General features: G+C 48.4%; 1 protein-coding gene across 1 annotated transcript in view; it reads left to right on the top strand.

Moving 5' to 3' along the window:
• The window catches only part of FBXO3 (F-box protein 3), a 1,552,568-nt gene that overhangs the window by 567,228 nt on the left and 963,924 nt on the right, over positions 1-21,416 (top strand). The window contains exon 4 of the mRNA XM_069623397.1: positions 15,577-15,691. Coding sequence (XP_069479498.1) covers positions 15,577-15,691 — 115 coding nt within the window. The remainder of the gene's footprint in view (positions 1-15,576; positions 15,692-21,416) is intronic.

The following is a 21,416-nucleotide window of genomic DNA, read 5'->3' on the forward strand; positions in this document are numbered from 1 at the left end:
CAGAGAGCGGTAATGTGGTAGGCAAGAAGTGCCAGGTATTGGTTGAGCAGCCAGGGAGAGAGGTTAGACCCCTGGGGGACACCACAGGTAGAGAGAGGAAGGACCCAGGTTGGACCTGGGAGGGTTGATCAGAGAGGAAAGAAGTCAGCCAAGCCAGGGCCTGACCGGTGATACCCAGGTTATCAGGGAGATGATTGAGCAGGATGGTATGGCTGACCATTGTAAGAAAGAAGACCGGGGGCTGGAGGCCCATTCTTGACCTGCGGTGACTAAACAAGTTCAAGTCCCAAAAGTTCAGGATGGTCACATTGCAACACGAGCTCAGCCAACTGGAGGAAGGGGACTTCCTAACTTCGCTGGATCTGGAGGATGCTTACGTCCATGATATGATATGATATGGCATTTGTAACGCGCCTATACACAGGTGTTTCATGCCCCGATTAACGAGAAGCATCGGCAGTTCCTACGCTCCGTCGTACAGGGAAAGCATTACCAATTCAAGGCCCTTCCCTTCAGATTGGAGTCGGCGCCCAGGGTGTTTACGAAGTGCCTGGCACTAGTGGCGGCCCATCTGCGTCTGCAAGGTATACATGTGTACCCGTTCCTCGACGACTGGCTCATCTGGGCCAAGTCAAGGGAAGTTGCTGTCGATCAGGCTGACAGGACCGTTCGGCTGCTGACGGATGTGGCATTCTCTGTGTATTATCCAAAGTTTTGCTTGATTCCATCGCAGGACGCTCTGTTCCTGGGGATCAGGTTCAACACGGTCTCCTGCCTGGCAGCCCCCTCAGAAGAAAGGATTGTGGCCATTTTGGGCAAGGTACAATGGCTATTGGCACTGAAGATCGCCACAATGCGAGCCATCAAGTAATTGTTGGGCATGATGTGTTTTTTTTTTTTAAAAAAAACGTTTTATTGTTTTATTACAACCAAACAAAATGCAGCCAACCTACAACACATATTGTAACATTTCAATATTTACATTTACGCTTCCGAGTCTGCTGCCCGCCCGTCCCCCGCCCCATCCGAGCCTCCTTCGCCTCTCGGTTCTCGCACTGCACCTGATTCTGTTGAGGGGATTTCTCTTTTTGTATCCTCCTCTGGGTTCCGGTCACTTGACCAGTCTTGGGTAGGTCCATATAGCGTGGCCACTAGGTGCTTCCAGGCTGTCAGGGTTTCTGCCTCTTCCTCCCCCCCTCTATTCCCGGTTTCGTGCCATACTGCTGTTTCAGCTTCGGTCCATTTTTGTAGGTCACTCCACCAGGCTTCTATTCTAGGTCTATTACATGCTTTCCATCCCATGGCTATTCTGCGCTTGGCCAGTATGTATGCCAAGTCCTTTAATTTGCTCACATGTTTTAGTTGGCGTGGCCTAGGGAATCCTCCTAACAAACATACCCACGCTGATTCGACATTTAATTTAATCCCTTTCTCCTCAAGCCGGTGGGCTATTTCCTCCCAAAATTTCCCAATTTCCCGGCATGCCCAAAACATGTGCGTCATCCCCGCATTGTCTTCCCCGCATTTGGGGCATGTTTGTCGTTCTGCATTCTTGAATTTGGCTATACTTTGGGTGTCATATATACTCTGTGGGTTATATATAGCTGTATTTGCTGTAGCCTCGCATTTCTAGATATTTTTTTATGGTACCCTTGCACTCGCTCCCACATCCCGTCGCTCATTGGTACCCCCACCTCTTCTTCCCAGTCATGTCTCAATTGTGTCACCTCCTTCCCCGCTTTGGTCATCAAAAGTTCGTATAGCCTAGATATCTCGTGCCCTTCATCTGCGATATCATATAGTGTATCAATGGTGGCATCAGGTTGCTCTTCTAAAATTATCTCTGACCATGTTTCTTTAATCCACCCTACCATTCTGTTATATGTGATGTATTGCTCCTCATGCAGCCCTGTTTCCTCTACCAGCCCCCCAAAGACCTTGATTTCCCCTCCGTTCCACATATCTCCCATTGATGCAATTCTCATTGGTTCCCAGTGCCTCCTAATTGTCTTTATTAGTTGCTCATCCCTTCCCGCCAGTGCAACCAGCGGTATTTGTGGAGAACACAGTGTCGGGTCCTCCATGACCTGACAAGCTTTTCGCCATATCTCCCATCCCAGTGCCAGCATCTTTGAGCGCTCTTTTATCTTTTGGGTAACAAGATTATTTCCTTTAGGAAGAACAGGGCACATTCTTGTCGCAGCAATCTCGATTTTGAGGTGTGGTCTTCCGACAGCCATTTGGCCACATATTGCAGTTGAATTGCTAAGTAATAAATCTCGTAGTTTGGCAATTTTATACCCCCTTTGTCGTGTGTGTTCTGCAATTTCCAAAGAGCTATTCTGTTCCTTGTTCCGTGCCATAGGAACTCCCTACATATGCTCTGTAGCTTCAGGGAGAATTGTCTCGGTATCAGGTTTGGTATGTTGCCAAAAAAATGTAATAGTCTTGGCAATACTACCATCTTCAGCAGCGCTCCCCTTCCCATCATTGCCAGGGGGAGCTTGGACCAGAACCTCATGCTATGTTCAATTTTTTGTGCCGCTTTCTCTGTATTATTCTGATGTTCTGCCTCCACCATATGATAAATGTCCATCTCCAGGTATCTGAACGTTTTTGGCTCCCATGGTATTTACGAAACCGGTAATTTATCGCATGGGACCCCTACATACCTCCCTAATGGGAATATACATGATTTCCTGGGATTCACCGCTATACCCGATAGCAACGCGAATCGCTCCATCACTTCCAAAACATATTGGAGATTTTCTTCCGGGTATCATAAGTATAACAGCATGTCATCTGCGAGATTAGATGTGGCTCCCCTTTTATTCCAATCCCTATTGCCTCGTACTGCTGCCTCAGATATATTGCCAGGGGTTCCAGTGCTAAAATATACAGCATCGGTGACCAAGGGCATCCTTGTCTGGTAGCCCTGCTCAGTTGCCATCTCTCGGATATGATGGCTCCAGTTTTGATTCTGGCTAGCGGGACGCTATACAGTAGTTTGACCCATTTGAGGTACCCTGGTCCTATCGCATAGTGAGTTAGGGCCACCATCAGCCAGGGCCATCTGACAAAGTCAAAGGCTTTTATCGCATCGAGTGATACAATTGCCATCTCATCCGAGATTCCTGTTGTGTGTTCTATAACCCAGTGGAGTCTTCTGAGGTTGTCGGATATGTTCCTGCACGGGACATACCCTGTTTGGCCTGGGTGTATTAATTTATTAATGAGCTGTTTCATTCTGTTTGCTAATACCGCTGTGAGTATTTTATTGTCTTGGTTCAGCATCGATAGTGGTCTGAATGATCCGCAGTCCTTGCCTGACTTATTAGGTGTTGGGAGGGGAATGATGATTGCTTCTCTTAGGGATTCCGGCGGCCTCCCCGTCTCGAATGCTTCATTTAGCATTGCGAGCAGCGGGGGGGAGCACCTCGTTCCTGTATATTTTGTAAAATTTGCTGGGGAGCCCATCCGCCCCTGGGGTCTTACTAGTGGGTAGTTGTACTACCACCTCTTCCAGCTCGTCTAGAGTAATCGGGGCATCTAAGACCTCCTGCTCCGCAGCGCTATTTCGTGGCAAGCCTGTGTCCTCCAGCGTGTCCATTACTTCCCTGTCGTTGCTAACTTCTCCATCGCCATATAATTTCCTATAGTATTCTAGGAACTCTCGATTCATGCCCTCTTGGGTGTCCACTAGTTGGCCATCTTCCCCTGTTATTGCCCTTGTCGGAGGTCTGGGGGTCTCCCTTTTGTACAACCATGCCAACATCCTTCCCGGTTTGTCTCCGCCCTCATGCTGCCTCTCTATATTCTTTTTATAGTTTACATTACATAGTCTCTCCCAGTGTTCTGCACATTCCTGTTGCATTCGGCTTATGGTTTTGGCATCCTCCCCCCTTGCTCAAAGTTTTCTCTAGTTTGGTTTTGGCCTTCTGTAATTCCCTTAGTATACCTCACTGCAGCCCTTTAGATTTGGCTATTGCTACCCCTCTCACCACCACCTTAAAAGCTTCCCAGAGCGTGCCAGCCGACTCCACGCTCCCAGTATTAGTCTCAAAGTGCCTTGCAATTTCTTCTCTCGGGTCCTCCCTAAACATTACATCTTTAAGTGCTTCAGCTCTGAGACGCCAAGTTGGTATCCTGGCACTTGGGGGACGATATTGCCATATTAAAACCAATGGCGAGTGATCCGATGGGACCCTTGCCTTGTATTCTGTCAGTAGTACTTCTGCTACCACTTCCTGCGTGCCGAACATGTAATCTAATCTCTTATACAAGTTGTGTGGGGAGGAGTAGTGCGAATATTATCTGTCTTGTGGGTGGCGCACCCTCCATGTATCTTCTAGTTGCAGGTCCATTAGTAAGGCCTGCAGGGCCTTGGCTGCAGGGACGGGCCTATCTTGTTTATTATCCGACCTATCCACCTTCGGGTTAAATGTGCAATTAAAATCTCCTCCCCAGATCACCGCCTCCCCCATATGCAGGCTTAATTTGCTGTATAGGGTCTTGAAGTATGTGACAGTATCCTGGTTCTGGGCATATGTGTTGATAATACATATTTCTCTATTTTCCACCAGCCCCCCCCCCGGTACAACCACCAACCTCCCGTCCGCTTCAATTGTACAACCACCAACCTCCCGTCCGCTTCAATTGTGTATTGTAGTAATTGAAATGGGACATGTGGTGCTACCCATGTAATCACTCCCCTGGCATAAGCCGAATATTTTGCCCCTATAACGATCGCTCCCCACTTTTTCTGAATCTTCTCTAATTTTTCTTTTGGAAGGTGGGTCTGCTGTAGTAGAGCTAAATCTATTTTCTGCCTTCTTAGGTACATCATGATCTTATTCCTTTTTAGGTAGCTATTGAGTCCCCTGACATTCCAAGAAATTACCTTAAGGCGCCCCATGTTTTAGCCTATCCCCACCTTCCTTCTTGCCTTCCCGACCCCTGTCCAGTATGCAAGTGCTAGCGTGTGTAAACTCGTACCCCAACAAAAACTACCCTTAACTATTAACACTTCAACTTCACAAACCTCCTCCCCTACCTTCCCCCCCCCCTCCCGTCCCTGCCCCAACATACTCCCCAACTCCCTACTGTCCCTCCCCCATCCCAACTGTTGCTCAGCTCCATCCCTGGATCTCAGGCACCCCTGCATCTTGCCCGTTTCTTGGCAATTGCCAGTACTCGGGCACAGCAGGGAGATAGCGCCTCAACAAATTTAACTACTAGGGGTTGGACGTCCTCATCTTGTGTCTCCTATCTTGAGTGTTATTCGCAGCGCATTTGTGGCTCATAGCTACAGTAGACAATTCTATATTCCAGTCCATCGAGTCCGCTCGCAGCGTTTATCTATTAATTAGCATCCGCAACTCATGATCGCGCTCAATACCCCCATTATTTGAGCCTCACTGTCTCCCACCCCCTGCAACATCAAACATGGTGTTGTCACTTATCCTGTCCATCTCGTTCTTGGACATCTTCAGAATCTGGGCATCCCTGGGTATCCAGCCAGCATGTCGCCTCCTCCGGGGTTTCGAAGAAGTGTACTTTCCCTTTGTGTAAGACCTTAAGTTTCGCAGGGTACAAAAGCATGCATCTGAATCCGGCAGTCCTCAACCTTCTTTTCACCGCCACGTAGCTGTACCGTTGTCTCTGTATCAGCATTGTATAGTCTGGGTACGCAGTGACAGTCGACGCCGCTCGCGTTATTGTTCCTCCTTTCCAAAATATTCCAATTTCTTTTCCCTGTCTCTGTAGTTCACTATCTTTGCTATTATAGCTCGGGGGGGGGGGGGGGCCGGGTTGGGGCCTTCTCATCAGGGCTTGCCTGCTCCTATTTCCTGGATGAACATGTTTTCCACGTAGTGCGTGGGTTCTGGCCCTCTTCTCCCTCCGGTAGACCCACCATGCGTATATTGTTGCGTCTTGCTCGACCTTAGGCCTCCTCAGCTCTGTTTTCCAGGTCAGACATTTGTTGCTTCAGTATATGGACCTCTTTGGCGTTGGTAGTGCTAACATCAGTATTAGTTTTTACAGCGTTCTATAAGCCGCTCGGTCTGCAAGTGCTCTTACATCTAGTCTTAGAAGGTTGACCTCTATCCCTACAGCATCGATCTTGGTTTCCAACACCGCTTTGAGGTCTGCCATTGCGGCTCCCCACGAGGATTTCAATTCCGTTATGGCTGCCAGGATCTGGTGGTCCTCTCTCGGCGAGGTAATCTCTTCCGGTGTGGTAGCAGTGGCTTGTGCAGGCGTGGTCGGGGCTTGCTGTGATTTGGTAAAGATGTCCATTGTTGGCTGCTTGCCTTTACCTTTGCCCCCCTTAAGAGCCATTGCACCAAACGTTCCAAGTCCTTTCCGTCTGTTGCACAGGCTGCTGTCGTGCCCACAGTGTGTTGGTGTTTGTGCTGGCCCCCAGCCTTAGCTTCTCGGGTGCAGGGCTCCCTGTGGCCCTGTCTACAGTGTGCGCTTATTCATTAGTGTGCAGGTCTACTATATATGTAGCCTGCTGATCTGATCCCCTGGCTTCCCAACTCTAGTGCGCTTAGTTGTTCCATGGGGGCTTCAGTGCTGCACCGGTTCTGTGTTTCTGTCTTGGCGCAGTCTCCTCTGGGCCTCACTTTCATGTATACTATGCGTGTCTCCCACGCCCGGGCGGCGTACTTACTGGCACTACAAGCGTGCCCAGACCCCACCTTAGGGCTAATGCGCTGTTTTGGAGGACGACGGGCTCGGCGCTAGCTCTGCTTGCCTGAGAGCATTTGCGGGGTTCTCTTGCGCCACAACAAGGGTTTTCCTTCCCTTTTCCTCACCTCTTCAATTGCCTCCGACATTGTTTATGGGGGGTGCACCTCCTTTAGCGCCCTGGTCCACTGTCTGTGTGCCTCCCGCTATGGCTAAGCTCCTCTGTCCCCGTGGGTCCTTCAGCTATTCAGTGCCCAGTCTTTGCCAGCGTCCTCAAGGCACTGTTCCTTTGTGCACAGCTGCACCACGGTATGCGCTTGTTCTGGTGACGACTTTGTGGTGCCTTTGGGTTTGACACCTTTTCCTGTGGCAGGGGCCACTTCTGGGTACTCTCACAAGGTGCCCCGCACTCTGTTGCAATTTCTTGTAGTCCTCACTCAGGGCTTTCTGCTGTGTCTATATGATGCCTCTTTGCTGCAGGGGAGGTGTTTCACTTGTGTTACATGACGTCCTCCTATAGGAGGGCTATGTTTATGTTCGTCTGCTTACATGCGGTATTGTTGGGCAATAGCGTTTTACTTATTACTTTGCATTCGTTTAACAAGACAGTCCTCCAGGGCTCCCTCGCGCCCCCTATACGGCAAGTCTTTGCTTATTGTGGCCGCGCGTTCATTTCATATGCGCTTGTGTCTTTTCTGTTTAATATGTGCGGCTGCACACCCCCCACCCCCACCGGTGCAGCATCCTATTGAGGCGCGTGTGGCCCTGGATTCAGCCCAATTCCTGGGTGCCTGGCATCCGTGCTTTGGGGGCCCCGGGCTTCACAGCGCAGCTTATGCTTGCGCATACACGGGGATCCGCCTCCCATTCACAGCCGCCCGCAGGGTCACCCCTCACTTTCACTGGAACCCGGGTGCTCCGGCACGGGCAGTGACGCTCGGCCGTACACTCCGCTTCGTTGAAGCGTATGCCCGGCCATCTTCCGCACTTAGGAATAAGCGCCTGTTCCCCCTGCTGCAGCGATCCTCACAGTGGGCACGGTCCGCGCTTCCGGAGGCTCCTATGTTTAGAACTCGCCGCCATCTTGCTGACAGCCCCGTATCATACGTCAGAGGCTACAAAGTATCATAATTCTTGTCAATTTCTCTCGATCTGCCTGCGGGAATGTGCATCGGGTTCCGCTTACATTCTTATTTCTTCTCGCTGCTTTTCCTGCTGGAATAGGTAGTTGGAAGGCATGCGCATGTCTGGATCAATTGTCGGATCCAGGAGCACACAAAGAAAGCAGCCTGTTCCATGGCTGCCAAGCCACGCCCCCCTTGTTGGGCATGATGTTGTCATGTATCTACCTGATCAGGCTCTGCAGGTTGCAGATGTGACCCCTCCAGGAATTCCTGGATGCCCGGTGGATCCAGGTGTCTGGAAGCTTCACAGATAGGATTGTTCTCGTCGAGCGATAAGGTGGCGGGGTGTGCGCTCCAGCATCGCCGGGGGGGACAGACTTAACATAGCCCCCCCCTTACCAGGAGACGATCACCTAGGATGCTTCCCTGGGGAGCCCACACCAGAGGCCTGTGGCTACCGGAGGAGAGGGATCTCCACATCAATGTTCTGGGCCCTCAAGTCGTTCCTTCCGTCCCTCAAGCGCAAAGTGGTGAAGTTCTTCATGGACAATACAACCACAATTTTCTACATCAGGAAGCAGGATGGCATCTGATCCCCAGCGCTCTCCATAGAGGTGCAGGACTTTTGGCACTGGGCCGTCGCCCAGGGGATGTTTCTCATTCCTTTTCACCTGAACACTGTCGCTGACTCTCTCAGCAGAGAACTGCGCTCTTGCCACGAGTGGGAGCTTCGGCAGGATCAAGTGGACAACCTCTGTCTCAGGTGGGACAAACCCCTGATCGATCTGTGTGCGACGGCGACGAACACCAACTGCCAGAGGTTGGCCAGCAGGTTCCACCAGGAGCATGGGGGACACATTCTCCTTCCCGTGGGAAGGCCTGTTACTGTACACGTTGCCTCTACTACTATGAGTCATCAGTCAACTCAAATGGTGCCGGTGCAGTATGATGCTCGCTGGCCTGGCGTGGCCGAGGCTCATTTGGTACACAGACCTTCTCAGCCGGCCGATGTCACCTCCAGTCAAGCTGCCAGTGGTCGCAGATCTGCTCGCCATAGAAGGAGGTGCAATCCTGCACCACGACCCAGGATCGCTGATCCTGAGGCATCTAGCTCCTACAGCCTTAGAGTACGATGAGTGCAAGCTGCCGGCGGACTGCAGGGTGGTGCTTTCCAGGGCCAGGGCATCGTCGACTCTTAAGTGCTACGGACACAAGTGGAAGCGGTTAGTGACTTGGTGCCAGTCGCAGAAGATCAACCCTCTGAGAGCCACGGCCACTCGGATCCTGTCACCAGTTGGCAAAATGACCGCTGCCCGGCCGTCCGAGAGCCCATTCCACCAGAGCAATCGCTGCGACGACAACGGTCTTGTCTGGCGTGCCCCTGCTGGACATCTGCAGGGCTGCTACGTGGAGGTCCACGCACACCGTCACGAGATTCTGCTGCGTCGACAGGGATTCCAGGGAGGAGTCCAGGGTCGGCCAGGTAGTGCTGCGCAATCTGTTCGCTTGAAGGTGACCCTGGTCCGGAGGTAAGAGTAATTGCTTCTGTTGAGCTTTGCCACCTCCTGTGGTTGTGTATGTATGTACTGCTATGTATTCATTATTCATGAGCATGTGAATCCATGCCAGACCCTATGCTGGGGAAGGAACAAGTTACTTAACTGTAACTGTTGTTCTCCAGCATGGGTCTGGCATGGATTCACATGCAAACCCACCCTCCTGCCCCTCCTTGGCTTTTCTTGGTCATACTGCCACTTTACGTGCTACCAAATCTGAAGATGGCTGCGAGAGGAGGGGCTTAGGGAGAGGGTAGTCATTGGCTGGGGGCAGTATAACCCAGAGCTCAGTGATTGGTTTATAGGAGAAAGACAGTTTGTAAATGAAAGTGAAACAGTTTTTTCTTTTACCAAGGATTCCCACCCTGACGATGAGGAATATTCATGAGCATGTGAATCCATGCAAGACCTATGCTGGAGAACAACAGTTACAGGTAAGTAACTTGTTCCTTATACTGGATAAAAATGAGATAAAGGGGGGTGATGAGATCAGCTTAAGTCATGGTGTTAAAAGGAGAGCGTTGTGGCTGAGAGAAATGGGTGCTAGAAATGTAAACATGATAAATTAGGCTATCGAGCGCGAAATCCCGGGGCGCTCAACTTGGAAGCAGGGCAATCCGAGCACAGTTTTTGATTATATATTTGTGAGCGAGAACTTTCTACCCATCATAATAAAGTTTGAAGTGGTATTTTAAGTGCTAGTGACCATAATATCTTAAAGATGACTTAGCCATTGGGAAGGGTGACAGCAAGAGAGGTGTACCTGGTAAGCATGGAAGTGATTCGGGGGTGTAAATGCCTAAAGATGACCTCTCAGAGCATACCTATGGTGCACCAGAAAGTGTTGCTCGGGATTTGTAGAGAAAGAAGCCTTAACCCATTAACCTCTATTGAATACACACCATTCCTGGTACATTTTAATGTCTCCATGGGCAATAGGAAAGAGCTCGTCTCTAATAATGCTGTCTTGGTTACAGCTAGAAAGGAGTTAAGAGGTGATCTGAAAAGGTTAAACGCTGCCTGGGAACCTGCAATGCCAGGCCTTCTAAAACAGTGATGTCAAATCTATAGGGATTGGGTGCGTGCCCACAGGAACAGTCTGGCAAAGAAGATGCAGAAAATATGTTGAGAATAATTAAAAGCAAGAATATAAGAGAAATTTTGCAGGCGATTCATTCCATTGGATCACCCCAACAGGCTATACAATTGAATGGAGTTACGAAGGAGGCCTGGATAGAACACTTCTCGAGGTTGTTCTGCAAACTTGAGTCCCAGGGGTGTGTGGGTGATGGGGGTTGGGCCGATTGGTCTTTTCAATGTGATAGTGAAGATGTGATCACCTTTATAAAAAAGCTAGCAACTCAAGGGCTCCAGGTCCGGATGGAGTAATCAATGTAATGTTGAAAACTGAGGTTGGGGCTTGGGCCTCCTTTATTAAGACACTATTGAGGGAAATTATTAGAGTTTGGAAAATGTTCCGGTCTCGTGAAAGACATCAATTATTGTCCCAAAATTCAAGAAGGCGCAAGGGAGGATCCTAACAACTACCACCCTGTCGCCCTTATTGACGTGATGGGTAAGTTGTTTGCATCTTTTCTCTTGGACAGGTTGTTGTGTGGGTCTCGACTTCAAACTGATAATGACCCATACCAGTCAGACTTTGTAAAGGAGTTCGGCATGAGTTTAAATGTCTTCATAATAAACATCATGAAGTCTTGTTCTACTATAAAGAAATAAAAGGCATACTTTGCTTTTGTAGACCTCATCCAGGAATTCGACTTAGTTGATACAGATATTTTGTGGACAAAACAAATGGATTGGGGGGATGTCCCGTGCGTCTTGTGCTGGCGATCAGAGCTCTCTATACAGGCACATCCCTAAGAGTAAAACTGGATAGCGTGGGACATATTTATCGATCTATAGAGAATAAGAGAGGATTGAAACAGGGATGCCTGCTGGCACCTGCGCAACTTATTCATCTCTGACTTGGCAGACTCCTTGGGAGATATTGGGACCTTTCCATCTAGGATGAATGGGAGGCCAGTGAAGCATCTTTTCTTTGCAGATGACTTGCTCCTCATCGACCACATGCTGATTGGGCTTAAAATGTCAATTAAATACTCTTCAGGTATACGTTGAGAAAAACAACTTAAGGATCAACGTATCAAAGACAAAAATCTTAATAACCCAGTCTGCAATTGGGAGAAGACCTAAGATGACAACTTGGAGCCTTAACCATCAGAAGATAGTCCAGGTTGAATCTTTCATGTACTTGGGGATGTTATTAAACATTAGTCAAAATGCTGCCCAGAGGATCGTCCAACTACAAGAGAAAATCAAAAATCTTGCTTTGCAGGCTTCAATCCTATAGGGAAGATATTGTAGATTCTCAATGCTACCAATAGTGACATTCAATAAAATTATGGTAGTTGTGATCTTTTATGGGGCTGAAAACATTTGTTCAACCTCATATACAATATGGCCTGTACTTGAGGGTCTTTTCTGGAGGTGAGTGACGAATCTCCCCCAGCGGTGTCACAATTCCAGTTTCCAGGTTCAGGAGTGGCACAAACCAACCATCCCCTCTGCGGTCTGGGCGTCTGCAAGCAAAAGCCCACGCAAGCCTCATAGACCCCAGCGGGGAAAGAGGGTTAGCGATTCGATGGTTGGATGGCTTCAAGTTGCGAGGTTAACCGGTAAGAGCATTAGGAGAGGGGAGGTGGACAGGTGGGGGGAGATAGGAGAACACAATGAAATGCAGTTACACTATACACACTGACATGCACTTTACACACTACACTGCATAGAACCAGAAAGACTTACCTCTGGGGTGAGTGCTGGCCTCCTGCCTGCGCACTCTGGTCCGGTATTTTGGAGCAGTTTCTATGCTGCAAAGAGAGCGGGAATTACTACTCTGCGTGTTTCCTCACACACACACATGCCAACACTTATTGTACATGCACAATGGTTAATGCCCCCTTCAGAGCGCTCTCAGCGAGTCTGCTTTCTGCCTCTGTTAGTGCGCATGGAACTGGGAAGGTTCAGCCGTGTGTGTGCGGATTTAGGGCCGCACGTGGCTCTGCGCTGCACCTGTGCTTTTTGCTGCTAGTTTAGGGTCTAAGGAGTTCGTCACAAGGGGCGACTGGTCGTGCTGTCTGTCGCACATGGCGGGTTGTGGCTTTCCAGGCCGCCCAGAGCTAGCCGCGACTGCGGTATAAGGCGCTGAACATGGCTAATTAGGTATTCAAATGGGATGCAGAGTGCATGCACTGCTCTGGCTGTTGTTCCTCAACTGCGCGTGAATCGAATTCGCCCCACTGGATGCTATGGCGCTAATATGGTACTAGAGTATACACTTAGCTTCAGTGAGGCAGGGGGACCTGAGAGCTTGGGCGATGCCCACTGCGTGTGCCCCTTGCTTCTCTTTGTGGATGAATTTCCTCCTCGCTGCACCGCAGCGTTGCGCTTTTCCCCCGTGCTGCTTGACTCCCCAGCGTGGCGGTACGTATCTCAGGCAGGCGAGGGGCCTGTGATGCAGTTCTGTGGGGAGTGGCCCCTCATGCTGGTCCCCGTGGTGGGAGCTCCGGCAGACACATCCTCTCAGGTCGCGTATCAGAGCACAAGCCCCGTGCTTTGGTTCTTGTGCACATGCGTGCACGTTTCTCGTCCAATGTGGGCTTGGTTAAGTAGTTCCTGGCTCAGGGATGCCTGGGGAAATGTAGTCTGCAGGTCCACTTTCCTGCAATGATGACACAGAAGCCTTCTATAAGGCTGAAATATTTTGCTTTTTGTTTGTTTCTTTCTTCTACATGCTATTAAGCATGTCTAGGCCACAGTAGGGTCCTGTGTACAGAGTCCCAGGCTCTGCCTCATGACAAGGGGACACCAATTCAGGCCAGAATCGGTCGGTGAGGCATTCATTGAGGGTGGTGTTTGGGTCATTGTCATTGGTTATTGTGAAGATGAGTTGGGTGTCATCTGTGTGGTTGTAGGCTGTCAGTCCATGGGTTTTAATAAGCTTTATTAGGGGAGTGGTCATAAACATTTTGAAGAGAAGTGGGGAGAGTCTTGATCTTTGTGGTGTATCTCAGGTGATATTTTTTGTGTTTTAATATGGTGGAATGTGGGTTCTTTCAGTTTGGTCGGTGAGGAAAGATTTCAGCCATATTAGTGCAGACCTTTGAATACCAGATTCAGACAGTTTCTTGATTAGAGTTGTGTGTTTGATTGTATCGAATGCAGCTTTTATGTCCAGTCATATGAGGACAGATTGGGTGTTGTCCACGTGTAGGGGTCCCATAATTAGAGGAATGGTGATTCATTTCCTCTGATGGGTTTGAAGCTAACCTGGGATTAGTCCAGTATTCTGTTGCTTTCTACATGATTGATTAGTTCTTCTTATACGTGGTTCCCCAAGATTTTCGCTGAGATTGGTAGGTTTCCATATGGCTCTGCAGTAAGTAGGGTCATCTTTATTGCTGGCTCAACTTTTAGGAGAGGTTTGATGTATGCTAGGCTGATTTGAATGATTTTGGCATTTTTCCCGTTTTTAGGGATATATTCATTATTAGTCGGATGTAGAGGGCTTGTGTTTTGTGGGCGAGTAGCTTTTTATAGATGTAAGGTGCGCATGGGTCCAGTATGCGCACGGGTCGCTGGGAGATCCGTCTATGTTGGAATCTTTTAATAGTTTGTCGAAGATTTTGGCCCTCATTACGACCCTGGCGTTGGACCATGGTGCTAACAGCACCATGGTCCATGCCGGTAACTTACCGACTCCGCCATGGCGGAATGGGGAATTACCGCCCCATTCCGAGGTTGGCGGGCGGTAATTCCCCATGCCGCCATGGTCCTTCCCCATTCCCATTTTTGCCCCATGGGCTCAATGGGAATGGGGAAGGCGCTAAGTACGGTGCCGCAAATTGCGGCACCGTACTTAAAAACCAACCTGCAAAGGGACCTTGGTGCCAACGCCTGCAAAAAGCAGGCGTTAAAATCTCCAACCCGCAAAGGGACCTCGTAATCAGGCGTTAAGGGGTTAACGGCGCCGCCACCTTTTACAGCGCTGTTAACCCCTTAACGCCAGGGTTGTAATGAGGGCCCTTCTCACTATCTGTTCCATTCGATTGAGTGTTGTGTTGATTATTGGGGTGCTGGTTTCTGGAAGGGTGTTTGTGGTCCTGGGAAAGCATCGATGGCCTGTTGTATTGCTTCTATTTTTGCACTTACATGGGCCGTCATGCTGTCCCATAGGGTTTTCGAGGGTACAGTGTGGTTGTTGCATGAAGTTGAGTTTTTTTTATTTCCTTGATGACTCTAAACATTTATTTTTGTGGATTTGCTGATGTTTGTATTCCTGCAATATTGTATGCCTGCTTAGCTTTCAGGACTGTCACTTTGTATAGACGAATGTGTCGAAGTTAATTGATTTTGTCCATCTGGTTGTAGTGCTTCATCCTCCATCGCTTTTCTAGTTTTACAGTTTGTTTTTTGGAGTTCCTGCAGTTCCTTTGTGAACCATCTTGCTCTTACTTTTTTCGGGTGTGGGTTTGAAGAGTTTTAAGGTTGTTAGTGGGTCTAACTCGTCTGTGATCCAGGTGTGAAGGTGATGAAATTGACCCATAAACTGCCATTTTTTGATAATGGTTCAATTGTCTCACTTTAATCTTTTTCACTCAAAACATTTATTAAAAATTAAATCTATTTGGGACAAAAGAAATCAATTGGGAACAAAAGATATATCCACTCCCTGATTTGCAGTGTAAAAAAGTGATTGATGTCCATAGTTTAGAGCCTAAGGTAAGGTAAAAGTTACCTTTGAAAAAGGATCTCCTAACTTTGCCTGAGACATTTTGCAGCTTTTGCGTGTTCTCTAATGAATATATTCCCTGTGTTCATTTATGGATTGGGGAAGGGCTACCAAGCCAAAAAGATTGTCATTGTAGTTGGTGGGCTGTGTACAAGCATTACATAGTTTGTTGTGTGGATTAAATCCTCAGATGAATTCCTTTCGATTGGTTGTGCTATATTCATGGATGAGGTCTTTGATCAGGTGGGTTTCACAAAAGGATAAGGTCCTTATTTCTCCATGGTGCTTCCCCAGCCACTGACACCAACATCCCCACAGCATAGCTTCTGGTTTTGAGCCACAAATAGATGGTTATGAAATTATGTGATGTAACCTGTATGCTTTATTTTTACAGATGGCGTTCAAGAGCAAGAACTAAATGCGGTGGAAAATCAGATTGGGTGCAAACTACCTGATGATTATCGGTGCTCTTTTCGGATTCACAATGGGCAGCGACTTGTGGTACCAGGGTGAGTTGCAAAATAAAGGATTCAATAGTGTCCAACATGCACACATAATGGACACTTGGTTTGGCTTGTCATTTAACGTTTACATACCTTGTAAATGGGCTCCCCTCATTGCCATATTCCCACTTAACATTATATGTATAAAATCCCTATTCATTACCTTTACATCCACACTAACATTTTCACCTTTGCAGTGTTTCTAGAGATGATATTAAGGTTAAATCAAAGTGTTTTACTTACACATATGAAGTAGTATACCTATTAGTAAAACCTAAAATAATTCTTTAGAATGCACAATATGTTTTTCTAAAAATAACATCAAAAAAGACCTTCAAATATACATAACAGTAAATATAACCTTTCATTGAAGACATTATTTTGTTCATTTGAATTAATTTGTTTTTCCTCAAACCAAAAAAGTCCAACAAATTACATTGTTGATAATGTAATGCAACGAGAGTCCAAATGTTTATTTTCTGATGCATTCTTTCTGAAATTGCTCCTCCTCCAGCATGATTTCTCTCATAGATTAATATGCTGTTTCAATGTTCCCCGTCATCAGGCTGGGAATCCTCTAACATTAGAGCAGTTTTCACCTGAATTTGAAAAGATGCAGTCACCTAAGTGTTCTCTTATAGTGGTGTTGGGTCATCTTCCCCATTAGTCAATAGGCAATTTCTCCCTTGGGTCCACCCCTAGAGGCACACCGGATTTTACTGCATGTTCAAGTGTTGGCAGTCCTCTTCAAGTTCTCTTCTTTCATTCAACGATTATCTACAAACTTTACAACAGTCCAAGTTGGTTTTCATATCTCTGGAAAGCAAGGTAAGTACTTTCTCTTCTAGGATTTTGAGAAAGTCTTACACCATTGAGTGCTCCCTTGCAGGGCAGACCCGTGCCCCTCCCACCACCGCCCCATGGTTGAGGCCTGTTGAGTGTGGTTCCTTTTGCCACCATGGCTCATTCCAAGGCTAGGAAAGGCCTTTTCGAGGCGTGTTCTACCTGCCACCTTAACAATATTTATGTATTGAAGACCAGCATGGGGAATGCCTCTACTGCCCATATCCTGACCACTATGTTAATTTGTGTTCCATCTGCCTCTCATTTGCGAATAAAATGTTGAAAGGCCATCCGAGAAGGTTGGTGGCTTGGCTGGATGAGGGGACTGTGGCCTCAGACTCTGCTACCCTTCGAAGTCATGCTTCAGTTTATGACAGCAGGCCCCAAGAGCGTGCCCCCTCTTCTAAGTGCCGGGATCATGGGAAGAGGGTGAAGTAAGGACATACCCACCCATGCTCAGCCTACCCTGGAAAAGGCAGCCATACCACAGTAATCCACACTTAGGCAGCCTACTTTATTGGTGAAAGCTGCAGCAACGTCTTTGTCACCGGCTCCTTGGACACCTTCAACAGCCATTAGGCCATGGTCCACAGCATGCCCTTCGTCCACCAAGCACTCATCGACGAAGACCACAAGAGTCGATGACCCTGTTGAGGCCTTCTCTGTCAACGTTCGATAAGCCCAGCACACCTACTCTGTCCACGAGTCCGAAGATGCTGGCCTGTCAACAAGCAAAATCCCATTGAGGGCGATGTTATCTCTTTGGCGACAACTGCTACTTCATGAGCGCTAGGCTCTCCAGAGAGAAAGAAAGAACTGCTATTTACACTGAAGTCTTATGTTGCCCCGGCTATTCCAGTTTCCTCCCACGAGTCTCGGAGGACATTTTGGAGCCTCTGATTCACATAGACTTTGAGGGGCCAGAAGGGGCTTTCCCAAAAGACCACCCTTCCTCATTGCCTCAGGCACTCATTCTGTTTTGCCTCCAGCACAGCCATCTCATGCGCCTCCTGTACTTGCACAACCAGTGCCGGTCTCCAGCCATCCAGAAGCCCACTACAACTACACAGATATGTTGTCCACTTTGCAAACACTGGTATCAGAACTGCAGACTAGAGTACCAGCCAAGCCTCCTGCTCCGCCTAGATGCAGTCATCATGTCCCTTCAGTTGCACCTTCTTTTCCAGAGGTCCCTTCAGATTATGAGTCTGAGGAAGACATTCCCCAATTGCATGTTGTCCATTCACTCTTCTACCATGGATGAGTTGACTATTTGTTTCTGGCAGATGATGAACCTGACTACCTTCCAATTGAGGATTCTCCTCCTAATGAGATTGGGACATTTCACAACATGAAGTCCAATGCAGCCAAGATGTTTTGCCTAATCCCACTGAACAGAGAAAGGAGGGTTTCTTCTATCCATGCAGGGACAGGCTTGAAAGACTGCAGTGTCCGTTCCAGTTTTGGACAACATCTGGAAGGAGGGACTCCTGGCCATGAAAAACATCTTTACTGCCCCTCCCAAAATCTCAAAAAGGACAGATTCAACGTGCCATATAGAGCACCTGAAACTGCCCCCAAGTGTCTGCATACTCAACCCAGTCCTGGTTCCGTTGAATGCCCCTAATGCCTACAAGTGATCAGCCAACCCCTCTTCTCCACGTGCTGTGCCTACAGACAAAGAAGGATGACAGTTGAACACCTTTGGCAAATTCAGTCTGTTTATAGCAGCCACCACTTATACGTTTTCTAACTCCCTTGGTATGTTAGCAGTCCTTTCGGTCCCTAAACCCTGGTTCCACAGAATGTCCTGAGACTTATCGTCCTGCCTACCATTCCCAATCATATCGAACTTGTGCTTCAGAAACTGCATCAGAGGTAAGTCCCAGTCATACAGAGCTAGCCAACAACACTGTAGATCCTCCAGTTGACAGGCCAGCCCAGTAGACCGGCCTGACCACAACTACAGGCCCACCCTGCCTCTCCCACACACCAGTGGTGGGGGTGTCTTACCTGCTTCCTCCATCAGTAGCACCAAATTACCACCGACCGGTTGGTGCTCTCTTTACTAAAACAGAGCCATATTCTGAAGTCTCTATGAACACCACTGAACATTCCACCCTCATCAAAGGAGGGAAAACGTCTTTCAATGCTAACAGACCGAGGTTCTTGCTCTCCTTTCAAAAGGAACAATGGAACACTTTCTATGCCCCCCTTTCCTTCTGCTCCTTGTCACCTCAGCTGTGGAGTGCCACAGGGCTCCTCCCTATCTCCTATTTTGTTTCAACATCTATATTTGGGCCCTTGTATATCTTATCCAATCCTTCTGTGTCAGATGCTACTCATATGCAGACGACACCCAGATTCTGATCCGATTAGACCTTGATCAGGCTGATGTGTCGTGCCTGCGGGAGTGTCTGACAGCTGTTGGAGACTGGATGAACTGCAATTGGCTCAAATTAAATGGAGATACATCTGAGGAGATGGTGGGGGGCTATCCCCCTGATCCTACACTCTAGGTGTCCTCCTTTTGACCCTCTTCTCTAGGATCTCTTCCGATCCCGGTAACGAAAGTGAAAAACTTGGGTGTTCTCTCTGCATCACTCTATGGACAACAAGTTACCGCTGTATGCCAGGCAGGCCATTTCCAGCTGAAAATACTGAGGAAGGTATTGCCCTTGATTCCTGCCCTACTGCGTCCTCCTGTTGTAGCGGCTATGGTTATATTGCGGCTAGATTATTGCAACTCTTTGTACCTGGCCCAACCCAAAGGCTTGATTCAATGGTTGCAACGTCTACAAAATCTAGCCGTTCGGGTGGCCACTGGCACGCCTTTTGGAGCACATATCTCCCCTGTGCTTCGGGCTCTTGACTCCCAGCGGGTTGACTTCAAGGCATTGCGCTCTTCACAATCGGGGCACTGAATATCTCCAAGCCAAATTCACCCGCTACCATCCCACCCGTAGCCTTCGTTCCGCCACAGCCGAACAACTTATAGTGCCAAGATACAAACGGTCTCGGGTTGGCGTCCAGGCTTTTTCCGTCGCTGCAGCAGTTTTGTGGAACAACCTTCCTCTTTTCGTCGAGAAAGCATCAAATTATTTAGCTTTTAGAAGGCTGGTGAAAACCTACCTATTCTAGACTTGCCTGAAGTAATCAGTTCCCACTCTCTCTGAAACGCCAAGATACTCTTGGGTGACCGTGCGCTCTACAAGAATAGGTAACATAACATAACACATCCCGCTTAGCCAGCGGGGGACAAGGAATTTACTTGCGATACTTTCTGGTGTTGAAAATGTAGTCATTGGAGACCAATCCTAGACCTCCGACTCCTAAACACCCGATCCCAAACCTTCAGTGTGGTCACATTCGACATATCCTCAGTTTAAACCGGGAGATTTAGTGTTGCTTCGAGTCTTTGAGGATGCATACTTCCATGACCCTATCCATTACCATCACATGAAATTCATGAGATTTACCTTGTGTGACCAGGCAGAGGGAAGCCACCACGCAGAAGCAGCTCGCACTTCTTTGCGGCACACAGCCAGGAGCCTAACACCGGCCACGTGAAAAAGTGGCCTAGCAAAGCCTCCAGAAATGTACACACCATTCAAGAAAAGCAACCTTATTAATGAGGCTTCCACCAGCTCATCAGAAATATTAAGATTGAAAAGGCCCATGAGAAGGCCTTCTGGCACAGGGGCCTCAGTTACTCAAACTCTTCAATTTTCTTGGCCAGAGATGCTTCCAGGAAAAGGGGTGGGGCTTATAAGCCCTTTTTGAATCCTTTCCGAAGCACTCCCCCTTGAGCCAGGTTAGTGATTGGACAGGGTGAGTGGCCAATCCTGGCAGGGGGTTGGGTATTTAAGGAGTTGTGTAGGTGTGGATTAGTTGGGTGAGGACAGGAGATGAAGGAGGATGTCCAAGTGACCAGAGGAGGCGGGAGCGAGTGAAGTGCGGAGGCTATTGTTAAGGAAGAGATCTGTGGAGTGGTTGTGTGAGAGAGAGCAGAATGTGAGTATTAGAGGTACAGTAGGAGTACTGGTGGAGTGGGATAGTAGGGGCGGAGGTGTGAGCAGTAGCAGTTGTTGGGAATAAAGGTAGGTAGCGGGAGTAGCGAGGCAAGCATAAAAGTGGTGGAGTGGTAGTCAGTAGTACAGAGGTGAGCAGGCCATCATAACCCTGGGTGAGCAGGGCACAATATCCCTGAGTTGTGTAGTAGCGAGAAGGGTGTACAGGGCACAATATCCCTGAGGGTCGAATAGGGGCTAGTAGACAGTGATCGCGGCACCATGTCCCCAGGTTCTGTAACAGTGAGAGCGGTGTGCAGGGCACCATATCCCTGAGTGCCTTGGAGCAGTAAAGGTAGTGGAGAGGTAGTGGTACAAGAGGAATCGGAACAGTAGCGGCAGAAGAGTGGGAAGAGCATCAGTGAGTGGGAGAATAGGAGTGGCTATTGACATTAAGTGAGAACGAGTGGAATTGGAAGAGGCAGGGAAGTAGAGTGAGAGGAAGGAGGGAAAAGGAAACCGAGATCGAGGGACATTTGGAGATACAAGTGGGAGTAAGAATAAGGGTGGGAAAGAAAGTAAGAACAAAGGGTGGAGGTGGAAAGGCAGAGTGAGGGATTAGAGGGACTGTGACTTGGTGGGAGGAGTACAGCTTAGAAGTATAGAGAAGGGTCAGGTGCAAGAGGCTCTGAAATGTGTGAGCGTGACACTGGGTGAAAGAAGGCACCATTCCCTATTCCCAGAGAGACTAACCAACGGTAGGAGAGGGAAAGTTAAAAGTTCCCTATGGAGACCGATGGCAGCATCTTAGGGAAAACACCTGTAGTCCTAGTTAGAAGAACAGATAGGTGTTAACGATCGGTAGTGACTAATGGCTG

This window comes from Ambystoma mexicanum, chromosome 11, assembly GCF_040938575.1.
Source record: "Ambystoma mexicanum isolate Mex_15411 chromosome 11, UKY_AmexF1_1, whole genome shotgun sequence".
Lineage (NCBI taxonomy): Eukaryota > Metazoa > Chordata > Amphibia > Caudata > Ambystomatidae > Ambystoma > Ambystoma mexicanum.